The sequence below is a fragment of the Eschscholzia californica genome, unplaced genomic scaffold (genome assembly GCF_041429995.1).
Source record: "Eschscholzia californica isolate CP2 unplaced genomic scaffold, dmEscCali1.0.p SCAF_4, whole genome shotgun sequence".
Taxonomy (NCBI): Eukaryota; Viridiplantae; Streptophyta; class Magnoliopsida; order Ranunculales; family Papaveraceae; genus Eschscholzia; species Eschscholzia californica.
Genome location: NW_028238461.1, coordinates 57,829,368 through 57,848,156, shown reverse-complemented (window position 1 = coordinate 57,848,156; position 18,789 = coordinate 57,829,368). Strand labels below are relative to the sequence as shown.

At 38.6% G+C, this 18,789-nt stretch overlaps 2 protein-coding genes across 4 annotated transcripts; both read left to right on the top strand.

Moving 5' to 3' along the window:
* The first annotated feature begins 8,236 nt into the window (after positions 1-8,236).
* On the top strand, positions 8,237-12,389 carry LOC147546836 (import inner membrane translocase subunit). 2 transcript variants are annotated; one of them, XR_015223348.1, is made up of 4 exons: positions 8,237-9,092; positions 9,340-9,612; positions 10,202-10,597; positions 11,115-12,389. XR_015223348.1 is itself a non-coding variant. In XM_086634254.1 (3 exons), the coding sequence occupies exons 1-3, from the start codon at positions 8,415-8,417 to the stop codon at positions 10,463-10,465; spliced, it is 1,215 nt and encodes a 404-aa protein (XP_086490380.1). In that variant the 5' UTR covers positions 8,237-8,414; the 3' UTR covers positions 10,466-10,739. The 2 variants fall into 2 exon arrangements, 1 of the variants encoding a protein (XP_086490380.1); XM_086634254.1 differs by lacking the exon at positions 11,115-12,389 and having other exon boundaries at positions 10,202-10,739.
* On the top strand, positions 12,138-17,711 carry MAN6 (Glycosyl hydrolase superfamily protein). Of its 2 annotated transcripts, none has more exons than XM_086634253.1 (5): positions 12,138-12,279; positions 15,859-16,165; positions 16,339-16,533; positions 16,635-16,969; positions 17,116-17,711. In XM_086634253.1, the coding sequence occupies exons 1-5, from the start codon at positions 12,212-12,214 to the stop codon at positions 17,516-17,518; spliced, it is 1,308 nt and encodes a 435-aa protein (XP_086490379.1). In that variant the 5' UTR covers positions 12,138-12,211; the 3' UTR covers positions 17,519-17,711. The 2 variants fall into 2 exon arrangements, with proteins under 2 accessions (XP_086490379.1, XP_086490378.1); XM_086634252.1 differs by lacking the exon at positions 12,138-12,279 and adding an exon at positions 15,236-15,720.
* Positions 17,712-18,789: the final 1,078 nt, after the last annotated feature.

Below are 18,789 nucleotides of genomic sequence, written 5' to 3'. Positions count from 1 at the left end.
TTAACCCTAAACCCTTAACCCTAAACCCTAACCCTAAACCCTTAACCCTAAACCCTAAACCCTAAACCCTAAACCCTAAACACTAAACACTAAACACTAAACACTAAACACTAAACACTAACCCTAAACCCTAAACCCTAACCCTAAACCCTAAACCCTAAACCCTAAACACTAAACACTAAACACTAAACACTAAACACTAAACCCTAAACCCTAAACCCTAAACCCTAAACCCTAAACCCTAACCCTAAACCCTAAACCCTAAACCCTAAACCCGTAACCCTAAACCCTAAACCCTAAACAACACTAAACCCTCAAACACACTAAAGAGTTGGAGATGGTTTAGGGTCTAAACCCTAAAGTTTGCTCTTTAGTGTTTTGAGGGTTTAGGATTAGTATTTAGGGTTAGAGTTTAGGATTTAGTATTTATGGTTTAGTAGTAGGGTTTAGTATTTAGGATTTAGTGGTTAGGGTATGGTGTTTATGGTATAGGGTTTAGGGTATAGTGTTTTGGGTATAGTTTTTTGGGTGGAGATGGTTTAGGGTTTATAGTGTTTAGTATTTAGTGTTTAGTGTTTAGGGTTTAGGTTTTAGAGTTTAGGTTTTAGAGTTTAGGGTTCACTTGGAACCATAAAATAGACACTCATATACATGCAACAACTAATCACTTACGAATCGAGATGAATCTAAGCTCCGTTTTATACATTAAAAATAATTGATGGGAAACCATTTTTTAAAAATGGAAAAAAACCAAGATTTGCATATGAGAATTAAGGTTCAACTGATTGATAGGGTTGTACAGAAATAATGGGGTGTTTTTAAATAATCATGGACTCCTCTTTTATTCACCAAAAAATTATAAGGTTCCTTCAAAATTCGTGACCCTCTTCTCTGAAATACTAATTTCTCCTTTGCCTCTTAAATCTCCAGAAATCAACACTAAATGAAAGGGTGGGATCGATTGAGATCTAGAGAGATGGAGGTTGAGATCGATTGAGATCTAGAGGGATAAAGAGGGAGATTGAGAAGAATTAATTTGATGAACAAATCTAAGAGATGAATTTGTCTATTTGTATGATTCATTCATGACTGGATTTTCTATAAAAATTGGTATTTATATTGAGTCCATTAAAGAGAGTTGGATATTAATTCATATTGAGTCTATTAAATAGAGTTTTATCAAGGTTGGTTGTAACATTGACTAGAATTTGTTATATTAACTGGACTTTGAGATGATGAATCGTGCTCGGAGGACAGGTTTGAAGTTTGTATATATAGCCTACAAATTGAAGTTGTCTTTATTGATCTTTAGAGTCTGTTGTATATATTATGTATGGTGTTGGGAGATTTGGTCATGATTAGAAAGAGATTGAGAAAGGGAGGATCTTTAGAGTCTGTTGTATATACTATTATGTATGGTGTTGGGAGATTTGGTCATGATTAGAAAGAGATTGAGAAAGGGAGGACGGGAATAGAGATTGAGAGAGGCATGCCAGAGAGAGCTGGAGATTGTGTTTTGTGAGATAGTAAGAAAACCATTTTCCCATCTTTTTGTAAAATTTTTTTTCTCTTTTTCCAACTTTTTTTTCCAATGAAAAGTCCCCTTTCTTACTCATTTAGCCTAGTCAAACAGCTACAAATTGATTTTCTCAAATGAATTCATAGGAAGTGCATTCAGAGGTGGTGCAATAAGGAAGGACATCACTTGCGAAATCTGCAATCAGGTTGGTATTTGTGTTCCCAGAGGGTTCATTATTATTCTGCTAAAATGTAATTTCATATTAAGTCAATTTGGGGACTTACGTTTTTTTTGGGGGGTTATGTTTGTTAGGTCTATGAACCAAATTGCTCTCTTCCACCTCCTATAAGAAGTCCACATGGTATGGCAATTGACGTAAGGTAATAGCTAAATCTCTTCCACCTCGTAAATGAAAGAGCTTCTTGGGCTTGTAATGTCAATTTAAGGGTAATTACTTATCTGGGTTTCTTTTGGGTAAAATTTCTGGTTTTTTTTGAGAAATTTAAAGTTTTTTGTTTTATCGGAGAATATGTTTTCTTTTTTAAAACTTTTCCGGATATGGGTTGTCAGGAACTAATCAAAAAAATTAGTCCAAAGATTGGAGATAATTAACCAATAAAGCATAACAGATAAAAATGTATTAGGTTATATCATCACACATTATGAAACTTAAACAAACCAACCCGATAGTAAAATAAAAAACAAAAAATATCATTGTACCTTAAAATGCAAGACCAAAATCATGAAGCAAAATAATAACATTGCTTAAAAAAGGAAATGCAGCAAAAGATTGAATTCATGGAGAAGATGGGTTATCAGTTGATTATGGTCGAGAGACTTTGACATAAAACTCATCCTGAATGAGTCACTTTCCTCAATGACTAGTTTACTCCATTAATGAGTCACTTTCCTCAATGAGTAGTTTACTCCATTAATGAATAATGAGTCACTTTCCTCAATAACTTCAAGTTAATCCATACAACAAGAATAAAATCAGAAAGCTTGGACTCTCGTTAACAAACAAGAACGGCCATAAATTTAGCTTTGGAGACATTACTGGTACTTTCGGACCCCCAAAGTTCAACCTATAAAATCCCAGCACACCAATATAGTACAGAAGATGATGGTAAGAAACAAAGATAATAGGAGATTTCAGCCACACAAGACACTTATTGGAACCCTAAAACCAGATAATCATACAAATGCAACAACTAATCAGTTAATAAACAATATGAATTTGGGGGAAAATTACATAATCCTAAAACCCCTAAAATCAAAATCCATAAGAACATAATAAGTAGGGAACAGAGAGATAACTACCCCAAAATGTAAAATCAGAACTTATGGGTTAAAACAAAATTGGGAGATGAACTCATAAAAGGACTAATTTTCCATGGAAAGGAAGAAACTTTTGATCAGTTCTCCACAACCCATATCCCGAAAAGTAAAAGTAAGAAACCATATGCTCTGATAAACACACAATGTAAAATCAGAACTCATGGGTTAAAATAAAATTGGGAGATGAACTGAAAAAAGGACTAATTTTCCATGGAAAGGAAGAAATTTTTGATCAGTTCTCAACAACCCATACCCGTAAAAGCAAAAATAAGAAAGATTGATTTACCCATGGTTATCGAATAGATCTAGAGAGAGAGATTTGGCCATGGGAAGATGACTCGAGCCAGCAGCATGTTCAGATCGAGCCCCCTGGTTGAGGATTTGTTAACCTTTATGACATCATCGTCATCTGTAATTAATAGATCCTCCATTGTGTAATCAATAACACAACGGAATATGCTTAAAAATTTGTTCTTCAGACAGAGAAATGAAACATGGCTCCATTTCTAGGGACTTTTTTCCCTTCTCTTTCTCTCTCTCTCTCTTCTATGGTGGCCCTTTTGGACACCGTCAATTATTTTTCTTCCCTCCATTATTTTTGTTCCCGCCATTTTTTCCCCAACTTTTCATCTTTTCTTAGGCCGCCAAAAAAACCCTGAATAGGTGGAATTGTGTTTTAGTGGACATGCCTATGTATTGTTTTGTTTTGTATTGTTTTTTTTTTTTTGTTGCAAAGATGTTTTGTATTGTTAGACTTCCAAAGTTAAGAATCTCAACAAAAGAAAAACTTCCAAAGTTAAGAAAGAGGTATGATAGTTCAACAAAAAAAAAAAAAAGAGGTATGATGTAGTATTGTGTTATTTAATTAAAAGAGAGTTTCATGGTCAACACCACGAATATACACATAGATGTAGAAGTAATTTAACATATATTCTCAAATCCTCATGTCCAGTCATATTTGAAAGTTTTATTCATAAATTTCCACTCGGCTAATGGTTGAACATTTTTTTTATATGTTGAAGGTAGCAAAGTCAAACAACTTATTCAAGAATTTTATTTATTCAATCTCTGTAAAAAGAATTAGTTTTTCATTTAATCAATCAATAGGAGAGGTCTATATACTCTTTATCTTTTACCTACCGCGCGTTGTATCATAAATAACCTATGAACTCGAAGGTAGTGTCGTCTAAGTCGGAATTGTAAAAAATTAAACATGTTTACGTCAATCGATACTCCAATTTAGATTAATAGCTTTGTGAAGAGTTGAAAATTGTCTTTATCTTGTTTTTATTGTTTACGTATTGCATATTAGATTCTTGGGAAGTTGTCATGTACAGTGCCTTGCAGATTCTTGGGAGATTTAGTTTTTTTTTTGTAGTAGTAGATCCTTGGAAGAAAAAGTAAAAAGATGTATTTGTAGTAAATTTGTAAATTGGGATCAATTCAGATTTCAGATGTTTGCTTTATTTATTTAAGAAAATCTGAAATGTTGTCTGAATTTGGTCAATTGTCTGAATTGGCTGAAAAGGAGCCAATATTTTTCAGACTTCAAAACAAGTCTGAAAACAAATGTCCAATGCTGAAATGTGATAAATGTCATTTATACCCCCCATAAATTTTACTCTCCTCAGTCATTATTTTACCACCACCACACCACCACCACACCAACACCAACACCAACACCAACACCACCACCACCACCACCACCACCACCACCACAACCACACAAATGTCCATAAATTTTACCATAAACAAATGTCCATAAATTTTACCACCACCACCACCACCACACCAACACCAACACCAACACCAACACCACCACCACCACCACACCAACACCAACACCAACACCAACACCAACACCACCACCGCCACCACCACCACCGAAATCACCACCACAACCACACAAATATCCATAAATTTTACCATAAACAAATGTCCATAATTTTACCACAACCACCACCACCAACAGCAACACCAAAACCGAATCACACCACCAGCACCAATACCGAAATCAGCACCACCACCTTACCTAGACCGCCACCACCACAACTACACAACCTAGACCACCACATCCCCACGACCACAGAGTATAAACCCCACCACCACAGGTACAATTCGGACTACCAAATGAACACAAACCGCCACTAGCCCACCACCACCATACAACTGAAGTACAAAGTCATGAATCACCAGATCTGCCGAGGGTTTTCCTCGATCTGTTAGGGAGAGTGAGGGAATGAGAGAGAGAGAGAGAGAGACGAAATCTGTTGGAGAGTGAGGGTTTAACTTGCCATTGTCGAGGGTTTACCTTCCTCACGTTGCCGGATTTGTTGGAGAGAGAAAGAGGGGCGAAGAGAGAAAGGGATTGAGAGAGTCTAAACCTCGCCGGACCTCCATTGCCGGATTTTATCGCCGGAACAAGTGTTTGAATGAAAGAGGTAGGTTGAGAGAGGGAGGCTGTTGGAGACTTGGAGAGAGAGGATAAAGAGTTTAGGTTTAGGGTTTTCTTTTTATTTTAGAGAAAAGGTGGAGGGTTAGGTTTTGTTTGTGTAAAATATCAAGTAAGGGTATATATGTCAAAATTATAATTCAGACTCACTAATTCAGATTTAGAAAACAAACATCTAACTTCCAATTCAGTTCCGGCATTTCAGATTCAGCCAATTCAGTTCAGACATTTCAGATTCAGCCAATTCAGATTCAGACATTTAAAAAAAACAAACAACACCTAAGCACCATTATCTTTCTTGATAAGAAATCAAAAGATTTAGTCTCACTCAGTGTAACAGTGGAACCTGCAACACTCAATGGAGTTTTAAACAATTGTTAGTAACATTATTCTTTAGACAAGTCGTGTACATATTCCCAATTTTTAGAATTGGCAATTTAAGAGTCCGTTTGTTAAGTGAGAAAATAAGGTTGAAAAAAATGATCTTTTTCTGATGAGAAAGAAAACTTAGTTTTTTTTTTTACAAAAATCCATCCTCCTACTGTTTGGAATGTCCTTGGAAAACATCATTTTAAGTTTTGATATTCTTTTTTCTTAAAAAAACTTTGGTTAGTTCGATAGTTTGAGGAGTCAATCATAATTCATATTTTGTGGTTAAACTACTGTTTCATATTGCAACATACACAACTTTTCTAACTTTCGTTCACCATTCAAATGAATCTCTTGTTTCATCTACCTCTCCGACAACAGTGGGACTAACAACCGTGGTTTATTCTATAAGCTATTGCGATTGTAAATCAGTTAGCTTCCACCAGTGTATCTGGAACACATGATCAATTTGAAGATGAGAATTTGCTTCTTTGTATAATATTTGAAGCTCAACGCATCCGACACTCTAATTTGAGACCATCATCTCCAAACTTAGAACTAATCACTCTAATTCCGATATGCAAAAAATATTTTCCTTCAAAACTCGTAAGGTATAGTACATGAGTTTATTCTGTGACTAGGGAAGAGGAGTGGAAGAAACCTGGGCAGATCTTCTGAATCAGGCATGACTAGATTTGGTTCAACCTTTCATAAAGAGATCACCTTTCTACACTTCTTTGCAGCAAATTTGTGACAAATTTACTGTCCATATTCATTTCCATAACAAAATTTTGATTTTCATACATATTACTGTTGTTATGGCTCGGATCAATCAAATTAGCTTTTCTAACACTTTCTGATGATGTTGCTTCTTCACGTGAATTTACTTCAACTTTTTATGTAAATTTATCACTTTTACCAATCATTAGGTTCTCAAAATAATCTACCGGTCATTATTAGTTTTCAGCCCACTGAATTAGTAAGAGGCTTCTTCTTTTCTTGAGAGTAAACCAAGGTAATAAGGTTCTTGTAGACAAGGTTTTGATCCTGACCATCGGCTTCGTGCTTGGTGATCGGAGATAAGGGTACCCTGACCCAACAGCAGGGCAAATAGATCTTCATCATCTGTATGTTTTTTTATTTCTAGATGTTCCTACTTGTTTATATTGCTCTTTAATTTCTTGTTCTTATAGGATCCACTCATCAATGATATGTTTCATTGTTTGATTAGTTATTAGTTATTAGATCTGTTCTTTTTTTCATTTGAGTAAGTTTGCTGGTTTTAGTGTTTGTAACCCTTAGGAGATTTGTCTTGTCCTTTAGTTTTTTCTTTTTGTTTCTTCACTGAAGACTCTAAGCCCACAAATGGATCAACCATACTTCTTCTATCTGTTTGACTATCTCTACAATGGTTTGATGATGGCCGAGCTCTGCTCCGACGCCGGTGCGGATAGTTGTTTGGGGGATGAAGATAGTGCACGTGTCACTTGCAAAGAAACTAATAACTTGTCAGAATACACGTGTGAAGTATGTGTTCAGTCGAGTTCGGTTGTTGGGTTGCGCTATTTAGTGGGCCTAGTGATTGTTAAGTGGCCCAAATTCATCATTTATAGTTGGACCTGTTTCTACTACTATTTGGGCCAGTCGTTTGATCCAGGAATAATACAACGGGTCTGGGTTCCTTCGATGTTTGGTAAGCCTTTTGACCCGGAAAAATGGTCAAGGTTTATCTTTGAAACACAGCTTGGACTATCATCTTTTTTGGACGTCACAATCTATATAGGTCTATCTCCGAACTTGTGTTGGTTTCGAACCTTTCCTACGTTGGTTAGCATTACCACGGTGATCTCAATTATGACCAAATTTCTTATCAGTTATGGTACTGTACTTCACCCTCCATCCTTTGCAGCTTCTCTGCATGTATTTGTTGGCTTTGTTGAGTTTTTCAACTCATACTTAGTTAGCGACCCTATGCACCAGGTGTCCGATCGCGATCTTTTCAGATTGGGGTGGGACATGACTTCTCTATCGAGAGAATACTGGGGGGTAATCCTGGAATCTTTTGATTCGTCTTTTAAGAAATTGCGTGGTTTTTTTGAAACTATGAATTTCTTCTTCCATTTGGTTCTTCGGGTGTGGTGCGAACTATATTTTGGTCTGAAATGGTGGTCAAGAAACCATGTTATCCGACAGGTTGTTCCGGTAGGCAACTCAGTCAATGTCAGCAACTTGTTGAATGGGAGGAGAAACTTGACCCTATGGAGGTCGAAACATGATTTGAAAGAAGTCCAGAAGCTGGTCCCATCGTTTACTAGTATCTCCTTCGTGCATGTAAATAGGAAGTTCAACAGTAAACCCCATAACCTTGCTGTGAACTCTAGGAAGAACAACACATCTGTCTCTACTTGTTTTCCTAACTGCACTCTATCTTAATGTAACATCAATGTAGCTCGCTTAATTATCAATGAATAGATGTTATATTTGTCAAAAAATTAGTAAGAGGGTAAATTGGGTAAGAAAAAAACGTCACCGAAAAGAATGAAAAAAGGGGGCAAACTGGAAGCTGGTCATCTTTTGGGGGTATTTTGGTGAGATGGTGGGTCTAAAATAGAATTAACCCGTTTCTCTTCCAGTTCCGGTTCCGGCATCTCTCACTCTCTCGTTCTTTCTCATGGTCGCCCTCTTCCCTCTCCAAATAAGATTTTCCTTGGAGGCAGAATAGGAGGCCTAATCAAAATGGTAAATAGTTCCAAAAGAGTTATCGAGTCTCTCCTCCTGTATAGAAGAAGATCATTACCTCTGCGATTTCCTTCGAGATCTAGTGGTAACATCTTCTCCTCCCCTTTGACTCAAGCAGCAGCAGCTTACTCTTCTTCTTCTTCTATTCCTCCCCAGAACCCAACAACTGCTGCTGGATTCTCAAATCTCAGAGGTTCATCCGATATCAAACCCAGACTGCTGCTGCTATCGAATTACAGAGGTTTTGCCCACAACCCCTATTATGTAGTAGGAATTAATAATAATAGAAGCAACCACCACCTCCCCCTCCTCCTCCACCAGGAAAGGATAATTAATAGTAGAGGGGGGTTAGGAGGGTGGTATAGTAGTACTACTAGTAGTCGTTGTTTATTCTCCAAAGCCTCCTCTTCAGATGCCAAACTGAAGAAGATTGTGGTTGATAAGCCTCTGTCAGTGATCAGATCAGCATTTGTCCGGTACAGGGGGGCTGTCTGCCTCCAAATCGAGGCCTTCTGGAAGAGAAATTATATGATTTTGTTGGGTGCCGGTGCATTTGGACTCTGCCTTCTCCTATGGAGAATTATGTTTGGCATCGCTGATACTTTTATTGGCTTCTCTGAAGGTATGGCCAAGTATGGTTTCCTTGCATTGTCCTCCGCCATTGTTGCTTTTCTTGTGAGTTTCCCCCTCCCTCCCTCCCTCCCTCCTCAAATTATTCCTCCATTTGCTTGTTTATGGTTATGATCATCTTTTCTGTTTAATATCACATATAATTATTGTTTAACAAGTAAAGGGTCAGAAACACCCAAAATGCCTATACGTTTGTTGTCATACAAACTAAAGCTGATGCTTTCATTTCGTAGTCAGATTGATTATTTGTAAATCTTTCATGCTAATGTTCCATTGTCATTGTTAATTTAAGGGCCTATATGTGCGATCAAGATTCACTATAAATCCCGATAAGGTTTACAGAATTGCAATGAGGAAGCTGAACACTTCTGCTGGGATTCTCGAGGTCATGGGTGCCCCGTTGTCGGGTACTGACTTGAGAGCATACATAATGTCTTCAGGTGGGCTTCGGTTAAAGAACTTCAAGCCTATGCTTGGTGGCAAGCGGTGTTTCCTCATTTTCCCTATACAAGGCTCAGAAAGAAAAGGTCTCGTAAGTGTTGAAGTTAAGAAGAAAAAGGGACAGGTTTGAACTTGTCTCTGACTTATGATCAATTTATTGAAGCAAATGACGAATTTTCTTATTTTGAAACTCACAAACTATAATCCCAAGCCATTTTGTATCCGAAATTTATTGGAATCCCTTATCTGAAACTTTAACATCTGATCCTGTCAAGTGGTTGTCGTTGACCATAGACTGATCCAAAACAGTGCAAGCTTCTCCAAGAAAGGAAAACAACGGGTGGCTAAGAAGTCTGGCTAACTTCTGTATTTAGTTCCAAGCCTTGGCCTTGGGACTGTTACTTCTTACCTATGCAGTTTGATCATCACATGGTATTCATGTATCACTATGCCATTATGTACCATCTGATAGGTACTTAAGCTCGACTCTTACATACCCCTAAATAAGAACACTGGACTGTGGAAGTACTCCTGTTAGATGCCAACTTCCAAAAAAACTGTATGGAAGCAAGTTCATGGAATCTGTTTTTACTTAGCTATCCTGCCTCATTCTTTCTTTTCTCTAAAAATTCATCTATATGCCATTTCAAAAAGAAAAACTTTAGTGGTATCTCCTTCGATGTTAATGACGTGAAAGGATATTTTGTGTGCAGTATGACATGAAGCTATTAGCGGTTGACGTTCCGATGACGACGGGACCTGACCAACGGTTCTTCCTGATTGGGGATGAAGAAGAGTATAAGGTAGGGGGTGGGTTAATATCTGAACTTCGAGACCCCATAGTGAAAGCTATGGCTGCAGCTAAGGAATTTGAAGCACTTGATCAAAAAGAAGAGGAAGAAGATGAGGAAAGAGAACAGAAGGAGGCAGAAAGAAAAAACCGAGAGGAGATTGAGAAGTTGGAGAAACGTAATTAGTTGGCAGAACTAACATCATCTTCTTTTGTCCAAGTTCTGGGTTTTCCACTTTACACTTTCGGCAAACCAACGTGAGATGTTAGCATGAAATTGAATATGTTGCTTTCTGCTCAGCCTTAAGATATTAAATAGGTTTGCGTTTTTTTCTTTCCTTTATATGTTAATAACGGCCTAAATCGTGAGGAAGGCCCCAGAAATTCGGTCTGAATGTGTATCGTGTGTTTCAACTCAATTTCATGAGAAGGGCGGAGGAATGTTTTTTAGTTGTTTTCAACTGGGAGGATGAATTGCTTTTTGTTTCCTACATTCTTTTGTGCTCAAATTTTTTTATCAACTTTGGGACTTCGATTTATGTTTCTATAGTGAGTCTTACCTCAGAATAGATATCTGTACCACTGAATAGATAGGTAGAGAGAGATCAGAATAGATATCTGTACCACTGAATAGATAGGTAGAGAGAGGAAAATGTGTACAATATGCAATTTCATCTTCATATGGGGGGGGGGGGGGGGGGGGTGTAAATTTTTTTGGGTGGTAACACCATTTCTTACCCCTCCTTTATCTCAGCTAAAGCTGGTTTGGCAAATTACTATTTATGGTTGTGGCCTTGCTGAAAAAACTCAACTGACACATTGGTTGGGATTGATAGGTGAATGAATGTTATTCTCCTCCATCCAAAAACACACAAGAAAGAGGAAGACGAACAGCGGAGGAAGACGAACAGCGGGGGAAGAGGAGATTGACCAGACGAACGGCCTCCAATCCCTCCCTGAAAATTGCCCATTCTCTCTGAGCCCCTAGGTGTGGGTGGTGATGGTGGCAGCCCCATTGTTGTGGTTGTTTCTGTTGGCGGTGGTGGGTGGAGGCTTGAAATTTAGAGAGATATTTAACTAATGGCAGTGGCTTCATCCAAATCCAACAATATCAATTCTGCAGTAGTCTCTGAACCTGCCGGGGGTGTCCGTGGTGGAGGTACCAAGAGAACCATCATCTCCACGACAACAACTACTACTACTACTAATGATGCAAATAAGAATAAGTCGTTGCGTCGTGTATCCTTCTCTGAATTTCCTCATTATAGTACTACAAGTGGTGATGATGATCATGAGTCCGGAAGGCTAACTAGCAGCTCTAGGCATGGTCGTAATTGCTACTGCTGCTCCTTCTCCTCATCGCGACCACCCAACTGCTGTTGCATTTGTTGCATATGGTCTTGCGTCATATTGATATTACTAGTATTACTTGTAGCCCTTGGAGGAGCTATTTTCTTCGGCTACTACCAACCACGTATGCCCATATTCCGCATAGAGAGGTTACTTGTCCCGCATTTGAACATCACCAACTCCTCACAGCAGAGTTACATATCTGCAGATATAGAGTTGTACATGGCAGCTTCGAACGTGAACAAGAGAATACAGTTGTTGTTTCCAGAAAAATTAACGGTCTATGTGAATTGGGGTCTGGTGACGCTTGGTAAGTCGGAGCAGGTCCCAGGTTTCTCTTTGGGTGTGGACGAGAAGAACACGACGGTGGTACTGAAGGTAAAGAGCGGGGTGTCAGATATGGTGGTGGACAACGAGGAAGGGGAGAGGCTGAGGAGTCAATATAATTTGATTATGAAGAGAAAGTCGACGATGACGGATGAGGTGGAGGTGATGTTGAGTGGGGCAGTCAAATTCGTGTTGGATGTAGGAGGGGGAAGGTGGTGGGTGTCCTCCAAATTCCCACTGGTGGTGGTGTGTAGGAATGTTGATTTGTATAGAGCTGCTCATGGGCATGAGACCCAGTGCAGCGTTGATTTCTTATCTTTCCAGGTAAATAGTACTAATCAACCAAACGTATTCTGACCACTCATCATTATCGCCTGACATCCCCCTCTTCTACTACTACTAGTTACTTCTACTTATCCATTCATGTTTAACAATTTATTTCGGATCGATCCACATACACTATATACTCGTATATAGATGAAGGAGACCTCTTGAGGTCGACTCCACTCAGTCCATTTACATTTTGCAAACAAAAATTTTATAAATTACAGGCATATATTTCAAGCCAATTTCCTAAACTGCCCGCCATCCTGCCAACTAGCCCTCAAGGTTAGAGTATTCTTCTTGTTTTGAATAGCCGATCCTGTCAATAAGCCCTCGAGGTTCGAGTTTTGTTCTTGTTTTGAATAGCCATACTGAATCGACAACTTTTAGTGCACGAATGACTGGCGTTTATGTCTCACTTGCACACATGTCCTGTCTTTTTTTTTTCCTCAAGAAATGGACTACGATCTACGTTAGTCGTTACAAGGCATTGATACATCATGAAGATAGTGATAAGCACGATAACTGCCTTAGTTTGACTATTAATGAAAGAGGTCTAAAGCTCCACAACATGAAAGAGACCTAAAATCTGCCAACAACCCTTGGTTGGAGTGGTAAGAGGTATAATCTTCCACCCTAGAGGTCAAGAGTTCGAGGCACACGCTTAACAATTCAAAAAAAAAAAGACCTAAAGTCGGACAAATTTATTACATTATTTACATGCCCTATATTTTTCATGTCATATGCAAATACCCTTTCCTCAAACAGGACCTCCCAATTCTCAACTATGGCCTTGCTCTTTTACTTCTCTTTTTTACCCAAATAATTCCTAGTGGTGTTTATCAAAAAGTAAAACAGAAAAGACAACAGGGGTGAAACCATGTGAGTCTAGCAAGATGGCTTTTAGAAAGTAGAAAGAACGTATACGTATTCGTAAGGAAAATGAGATTGACTGGTGATTTTCTGTCCAAATTACACAGATGAGGTCGATCTGTTGAAACTTATGTCGCATATAATATATGGATTAATTTCGGATAGACCTCATAACATGCCCAACTCGTCAGATTGACCTCCAACATTGTCCATTGTTCCCACTTGACCGTCTTTTTCCCTTGGGTGATTTTCTGTTCAAATTACACAGAAGAGGTCGATCTGTTGAAACTTATGTCGCGTATAATATATGGATTAATTTCGGATAGACCTCATAACATGACCAACTCGTCAGATTGACCTCCAACATTGTCCATTGTTCCCACTTGACCGTCTTTTCCGTTGGCCCCAATTTTGTCCAGCATTCCCGTTTGACCCTCTTTTTCCGTTAGCGTTGAGTTGGGCATGCCTAGATTGGGTACCAAAGAGGTTGGTGATTCAAATCACGTCTTTGACATCCTACTTCTTTGAATTCTCTTCTTCTTTTAGTCCAAGTAAGACTCTCCATTGGCCCAAGAAATAAACTATAAATCTTTCTTCTATTAGGGCCTTCTTAAATTAGCCAAGAGATAGACTAATAACATGATTTTATACGAATAACTACTATGTTGCTCAGTTCCAAAAAAAAAAAAAAACTACTATGTTGCTAAGTTGGTATATCTTTTATGCAGCTAGTATCTTACTTACGTTTGAGAGATTTATATTATATGTTCTTTGAAATTAGGAATTTTAGCTTTCTAAGCTAACCATTATTAGCCCATGAAGAAAGAAGAGACTACAATACATGATTGATAGTGAAAATAGTTAAGAAATTGTCTTTTTCTAAGCTCAAATTAGCTTCACAAAACAATTCAACATTCTATTTTAATTTTCATTGTATTTTAAATGATTCCAATATTATTTTAAGTTTGGTCTACCAAATGGTTAGGCCATCCTATAGTACCAAATTGGCACAAAGAGAGATAATGTAAGAAGTACACACCACCTTCCTAGACTAGAACATTTATTCCAAGTAAAAAAAAGGAGAGGATTGTATATAAAGACAGTTGATCACATGCACAATTTGGTATGCATGTACTTTTTTTTTTGTTGAAAGGTATGCATGTACTTGGCACCCAAATCTCCATAACATCTCTTCAGTTGGCTATGTGGAGCATGGGCCGAGTAAAGAAGCTTTTGCTTCGTTATGGGCACCCTTAAATAGGGTTTGGGCACATTTGCCCGGCGTCTGAATGCCCGCAACCGAAATGCCCGATGCCTTTTTGCCAGACACGGACGGGCCGTGGACACTCTAATTTTGTAAATTGTCTGTCCGAGTCCGCCCGGCTTCCATCACGAACATGAGACTTAGGTGTCCGAACCGTCCGGTTTGAGAGGGAAAGTGTCCGTGGCCAGTCCGTCCAGACCTATTCCCACCCCTACACGACCTTCCTAGACTAGAACATTTATTCCAAGCAAAAAAAGGGAGAGGGTTGTATATAAAGACAGTTGATCACATGCACAATTTGGTATGCATGTACTGGTAGGAAGCACCTTGTGATTTTAGTGAGACACCTAAGCACAAAGCCAATCCACGAGGCAAATTGAGGAAGAAACCGAAACAATTAGGCTGAGTGCACTATATATTCATTTGTTTTTTACTATGAGATGTGAGGCGCACGACCACTGCAGACTGCTGCTGGTGAAACGGTGTCTGGTGTGGTGGTGGTGGTAGGGATCATATAATATTTGAACTACTTCCGGCCACGACGATTACAACAGGACTTGGTACTCGCGATGAGGAAAATAGTAGTAGTAGTAGGTAATTCTCTCACTCTCTCTCTTTTTAATTAATTAGGGTCTAAATTCCATATAGATGACCTAGGAAGTTGTTTTGGATTAAAAAGAAGAAACCTTCCCTTCTTCCCGTAAAAAGTAATAATTAGGAAAAAGAAGAAGGCAAGATGAAATGATGTAGTAATTAACCTTTGCGACTACTTCACACCTTTCTTTTTTATTTAAACCAAAAGCATACAAATTAACTAGTAGAAGAAATGAAGCTTAATTATAAAGTTTTCTTTGCTTGTAAGCATGCACCGGGAAATGTTTACTCTTGGCTAGTTAGCCTCTTCTATACTCTTTAATTGTCTAGGTAGCTTATTAACTCCACATATATAATTATAATCGATCAATAACACACACACATATATATATATATATATGTATGTACATGTGTTATTCTATTTATGCATTTAGTCCATGAGACTCTACATATCTATATATATATAGTAGTTGTTCTTAAATAGTTTAAGGGAAACATATGATGACGAATAGGCACAAGACATTTCCATCAGCTAGCTCTATTTTTGTCCCTTGTTCTAAAATCATTCTTCTCATACTCATCTTATTCATTGCAAAATCAATTAGCTACAATTATGATCATGAACATGATGAATTGCTGCTACAACACGATAATAGAGTACTGATTCATCCCGATCTCTCATCATCTTCTTTTAGTATAAATCATGCCCTGTAAGTACCTACATCATAATCTCTTCCACTCCGTATGTAAGAGGAATTAATTAATTATGCATGATTGATTTATGATGAGTCTTTAATTTAATTTGGAGTACTACAACATGTAATGCCTCTGTCTAATTGCACTAATAGGAGGTACGACGAGCGGGGTAGTACTAGTGGTGGTGATCAATTTGGAGATATTAATGATCAGGCCGAGATGGTGACGAAGAATGGGAATCAATTTGTGATCAAGGACCGACCATTCTACATCAATGGGTTCAACACCTACTGGTTGATGTTGTTGGCCGTCGATCAATCAACCAGAGGTAAGGTCACCGAGGTGTTCCACCAAGCCTCCTCAGTTGGCCTCACTGTCTGTCGGACTTGGGCTTTCAATGATGGTGGTTGGAGAGCCCTTCAGAAGTCCCCTTCACTTTACGACGAAGATGTTTTCAAGGTGATCTTGAGTAGTACTTATTTTTCTCTACCGCCCATTAAATTATTACTAGTATTACTATATATTACATTATTAACACGTACGGCCAGCCGCGGAGGCCATAATTAATAGTATTTTAGACCAGTAATTAAATAACACATGCAACCGCGCGCTAATGACTTACATACATACAGGCACTGGATTTCATAGTGAGTGAAGCAAAAAAGTATAAAATCAGGCTTATACTGTCATTAGTGAACAACTGGGACGCCTACGGAGGGAAAGCACAGTATGTCAAATGGGGGAAAGATGCTGGTCTCAACCTCACTTCTGATGACGATTTCTTCTCCCATCCAACTCTTAAGGGATACTACAAAGATCATGTCAAGGCAATACAAGCTGCATGCATGCTTTTTCAATATTACAAACTCTATTTATAAGCGCTCTTCTTCTACTATAAATTAATATATAACATTGTGTTTTATTACAGACTGTTCTTACTCGAGTGAACACATTAACAAAGGTGAGCTACAAGGATGATCCGACGATTTTCGCTTGGGAATTGATGAACGAACCAAGATGTCCATCGGATCCTTCTGGAGATAAGTTGCAGGGCTGGATAGAAGAGATGGCGGTGCACGTGAAATCCATAGACAGGAAGCACCTATTGGAGATAGGATTGGAAGGATTCTACGGAGGGTCAGCACCAGACAGACTTCAATTCAATCCAAACACTTTGTGCCAACAAGTAGGAACCGACTTCATTAGGAACCATCAAGCTCTTGGTATTGATTTTGCATCCGTTCACATCTACCCTGACGCTTGGTACGTATATAATACTACCACCTCTTATTAACATCCATACTTAATTGTACTACTTAATTACTAGCTAGTACGTGGGTATATACATATTCAAATTCATTCATACATGTGTAAATATTTGTGTTTGTCTGTGAAATATATATGATCAGGATTTCCGAATCAATATCGGATACTTACGTGGAATTTGTAAGGTCGTGGATGAAATCCCACATTGAAGATGGCGAGAAGAGACTAGGGATGCCTGTGGTGTTTACGGAATTTGGAGTATCGGCCAAGGACAAGGGTTACAATTCATCCTACAGGGACACCCTGATTAGCACAGTGTACAGTACAGTACTGGAGTCAACAAGGAAAGGGGGGAGTGGGGCTGGTAGTCTGATGTGGCAGCTCTTCCCTCAAGGGACTGACTACATGGACGACGGCTACGCCATTGTGCTGTCCAACTCACCATCCACCTCACACATTGTCTCCCTTCACTCCACTAGGCTTACGCTCTTCAACTCCCTTTGCTCTTGGAGGTGTCGTTGGGGTTGCACTAAGAAACAAGAATGATCATGCATGTATATATGTCCTTAATTACTACTACTAGTTATACTTCTAGTAATATCCCCATGCTGAAAACTTGGTTACTAGGATAAACACATTTGGGGCTAGTTAATTCACCAATGCAAGTCCTGACGTTTTGGAAAAATAAGAAAATTCTCTAAGATACAATATTTTAAAGGAAAATTGTGTTTTTGTCAAATTGTGTACTCTAAAAAAACTGTAAATTTTGCCTTATTTTCTAGGCAACTAAAAACCTTCTTCTTCCTCGTATATGACCGCCTATTTTCGGCCACCACCACCGCGATTTCTCATCTCTATCTTTCTCCTCACTTTCTCTCCTCCCACCATCACTTGTTTCTTCTCTCTCCTCAGTCGCTCAAGCTTCAACCAGAGCCTGAACAAATGGATGACGTGGAAGGCTAAAACACTCCAAAAGGCAATTTTTTGTATTCGATCTGTAAATCCAAACTCAAATTTTGAATTCAATTCTTTAGCTGCAAAAATATCTTACTGACATGGGCGTCATAGAGGTTTCTGATTTTTTTTTTTTTGGTAAGTTTTGTCCCTCAAATTACAAAGCAAAGTTCATGATCTAGTTAGTTGATTCCAGTCTCACTCGTGCTAGGCTGGAAAATATCTTTCTCTCTCTCTCTCTCACCAAACCGTCTCTCTCTCTCTAAATTTTTCTCTGATCTGCGTTTTGTGGATCCGGCGAAGGGTCCTCCCTTCGCCGAATCGACCTTTTTCTTTCGTATGTAGTCAGTCTTCCTTCCTTTAATAGTTTCTAGGGTATTATTGCATCATTGGAGGATGTGAAACAATGGTTTCTTGCTACAGGAAAGAGATGTGAGATAGAGATTTTCTAGCCCTTTCCTTTGATTCATGGAGGATCTGATTTATTTCATTACAACCCGACTTTCTACCCACAAATCAGAACAATTATTCCTAGATACTCTTGTCATCTTCCTCTTTAAGCTAACATTTTCAAGTTGCATTGACGACGGTTCTCCTGTGGTGGTGGTTCTCCGGCGATGGGGGCGGTTCTCCGACGATGAAGACGGTTTTCCGGTGATGAAAACGGTTTTTCCGGTGACGACGACGACTTTCCGGTGTAGCCTACGGTGGTGATTTTAGTATTAGTATTTGTATTATTATTATTTCTTTTTGTCGACCTTTAGGGTCTTTTTATTCGCGACCTTCAGGGTCTTCTCATTCTCGACCTTTAGGGTCTTTTGTTTGAGTCAGTGTCTAGTCCAATTTCTTTCTCTTCATGAGGC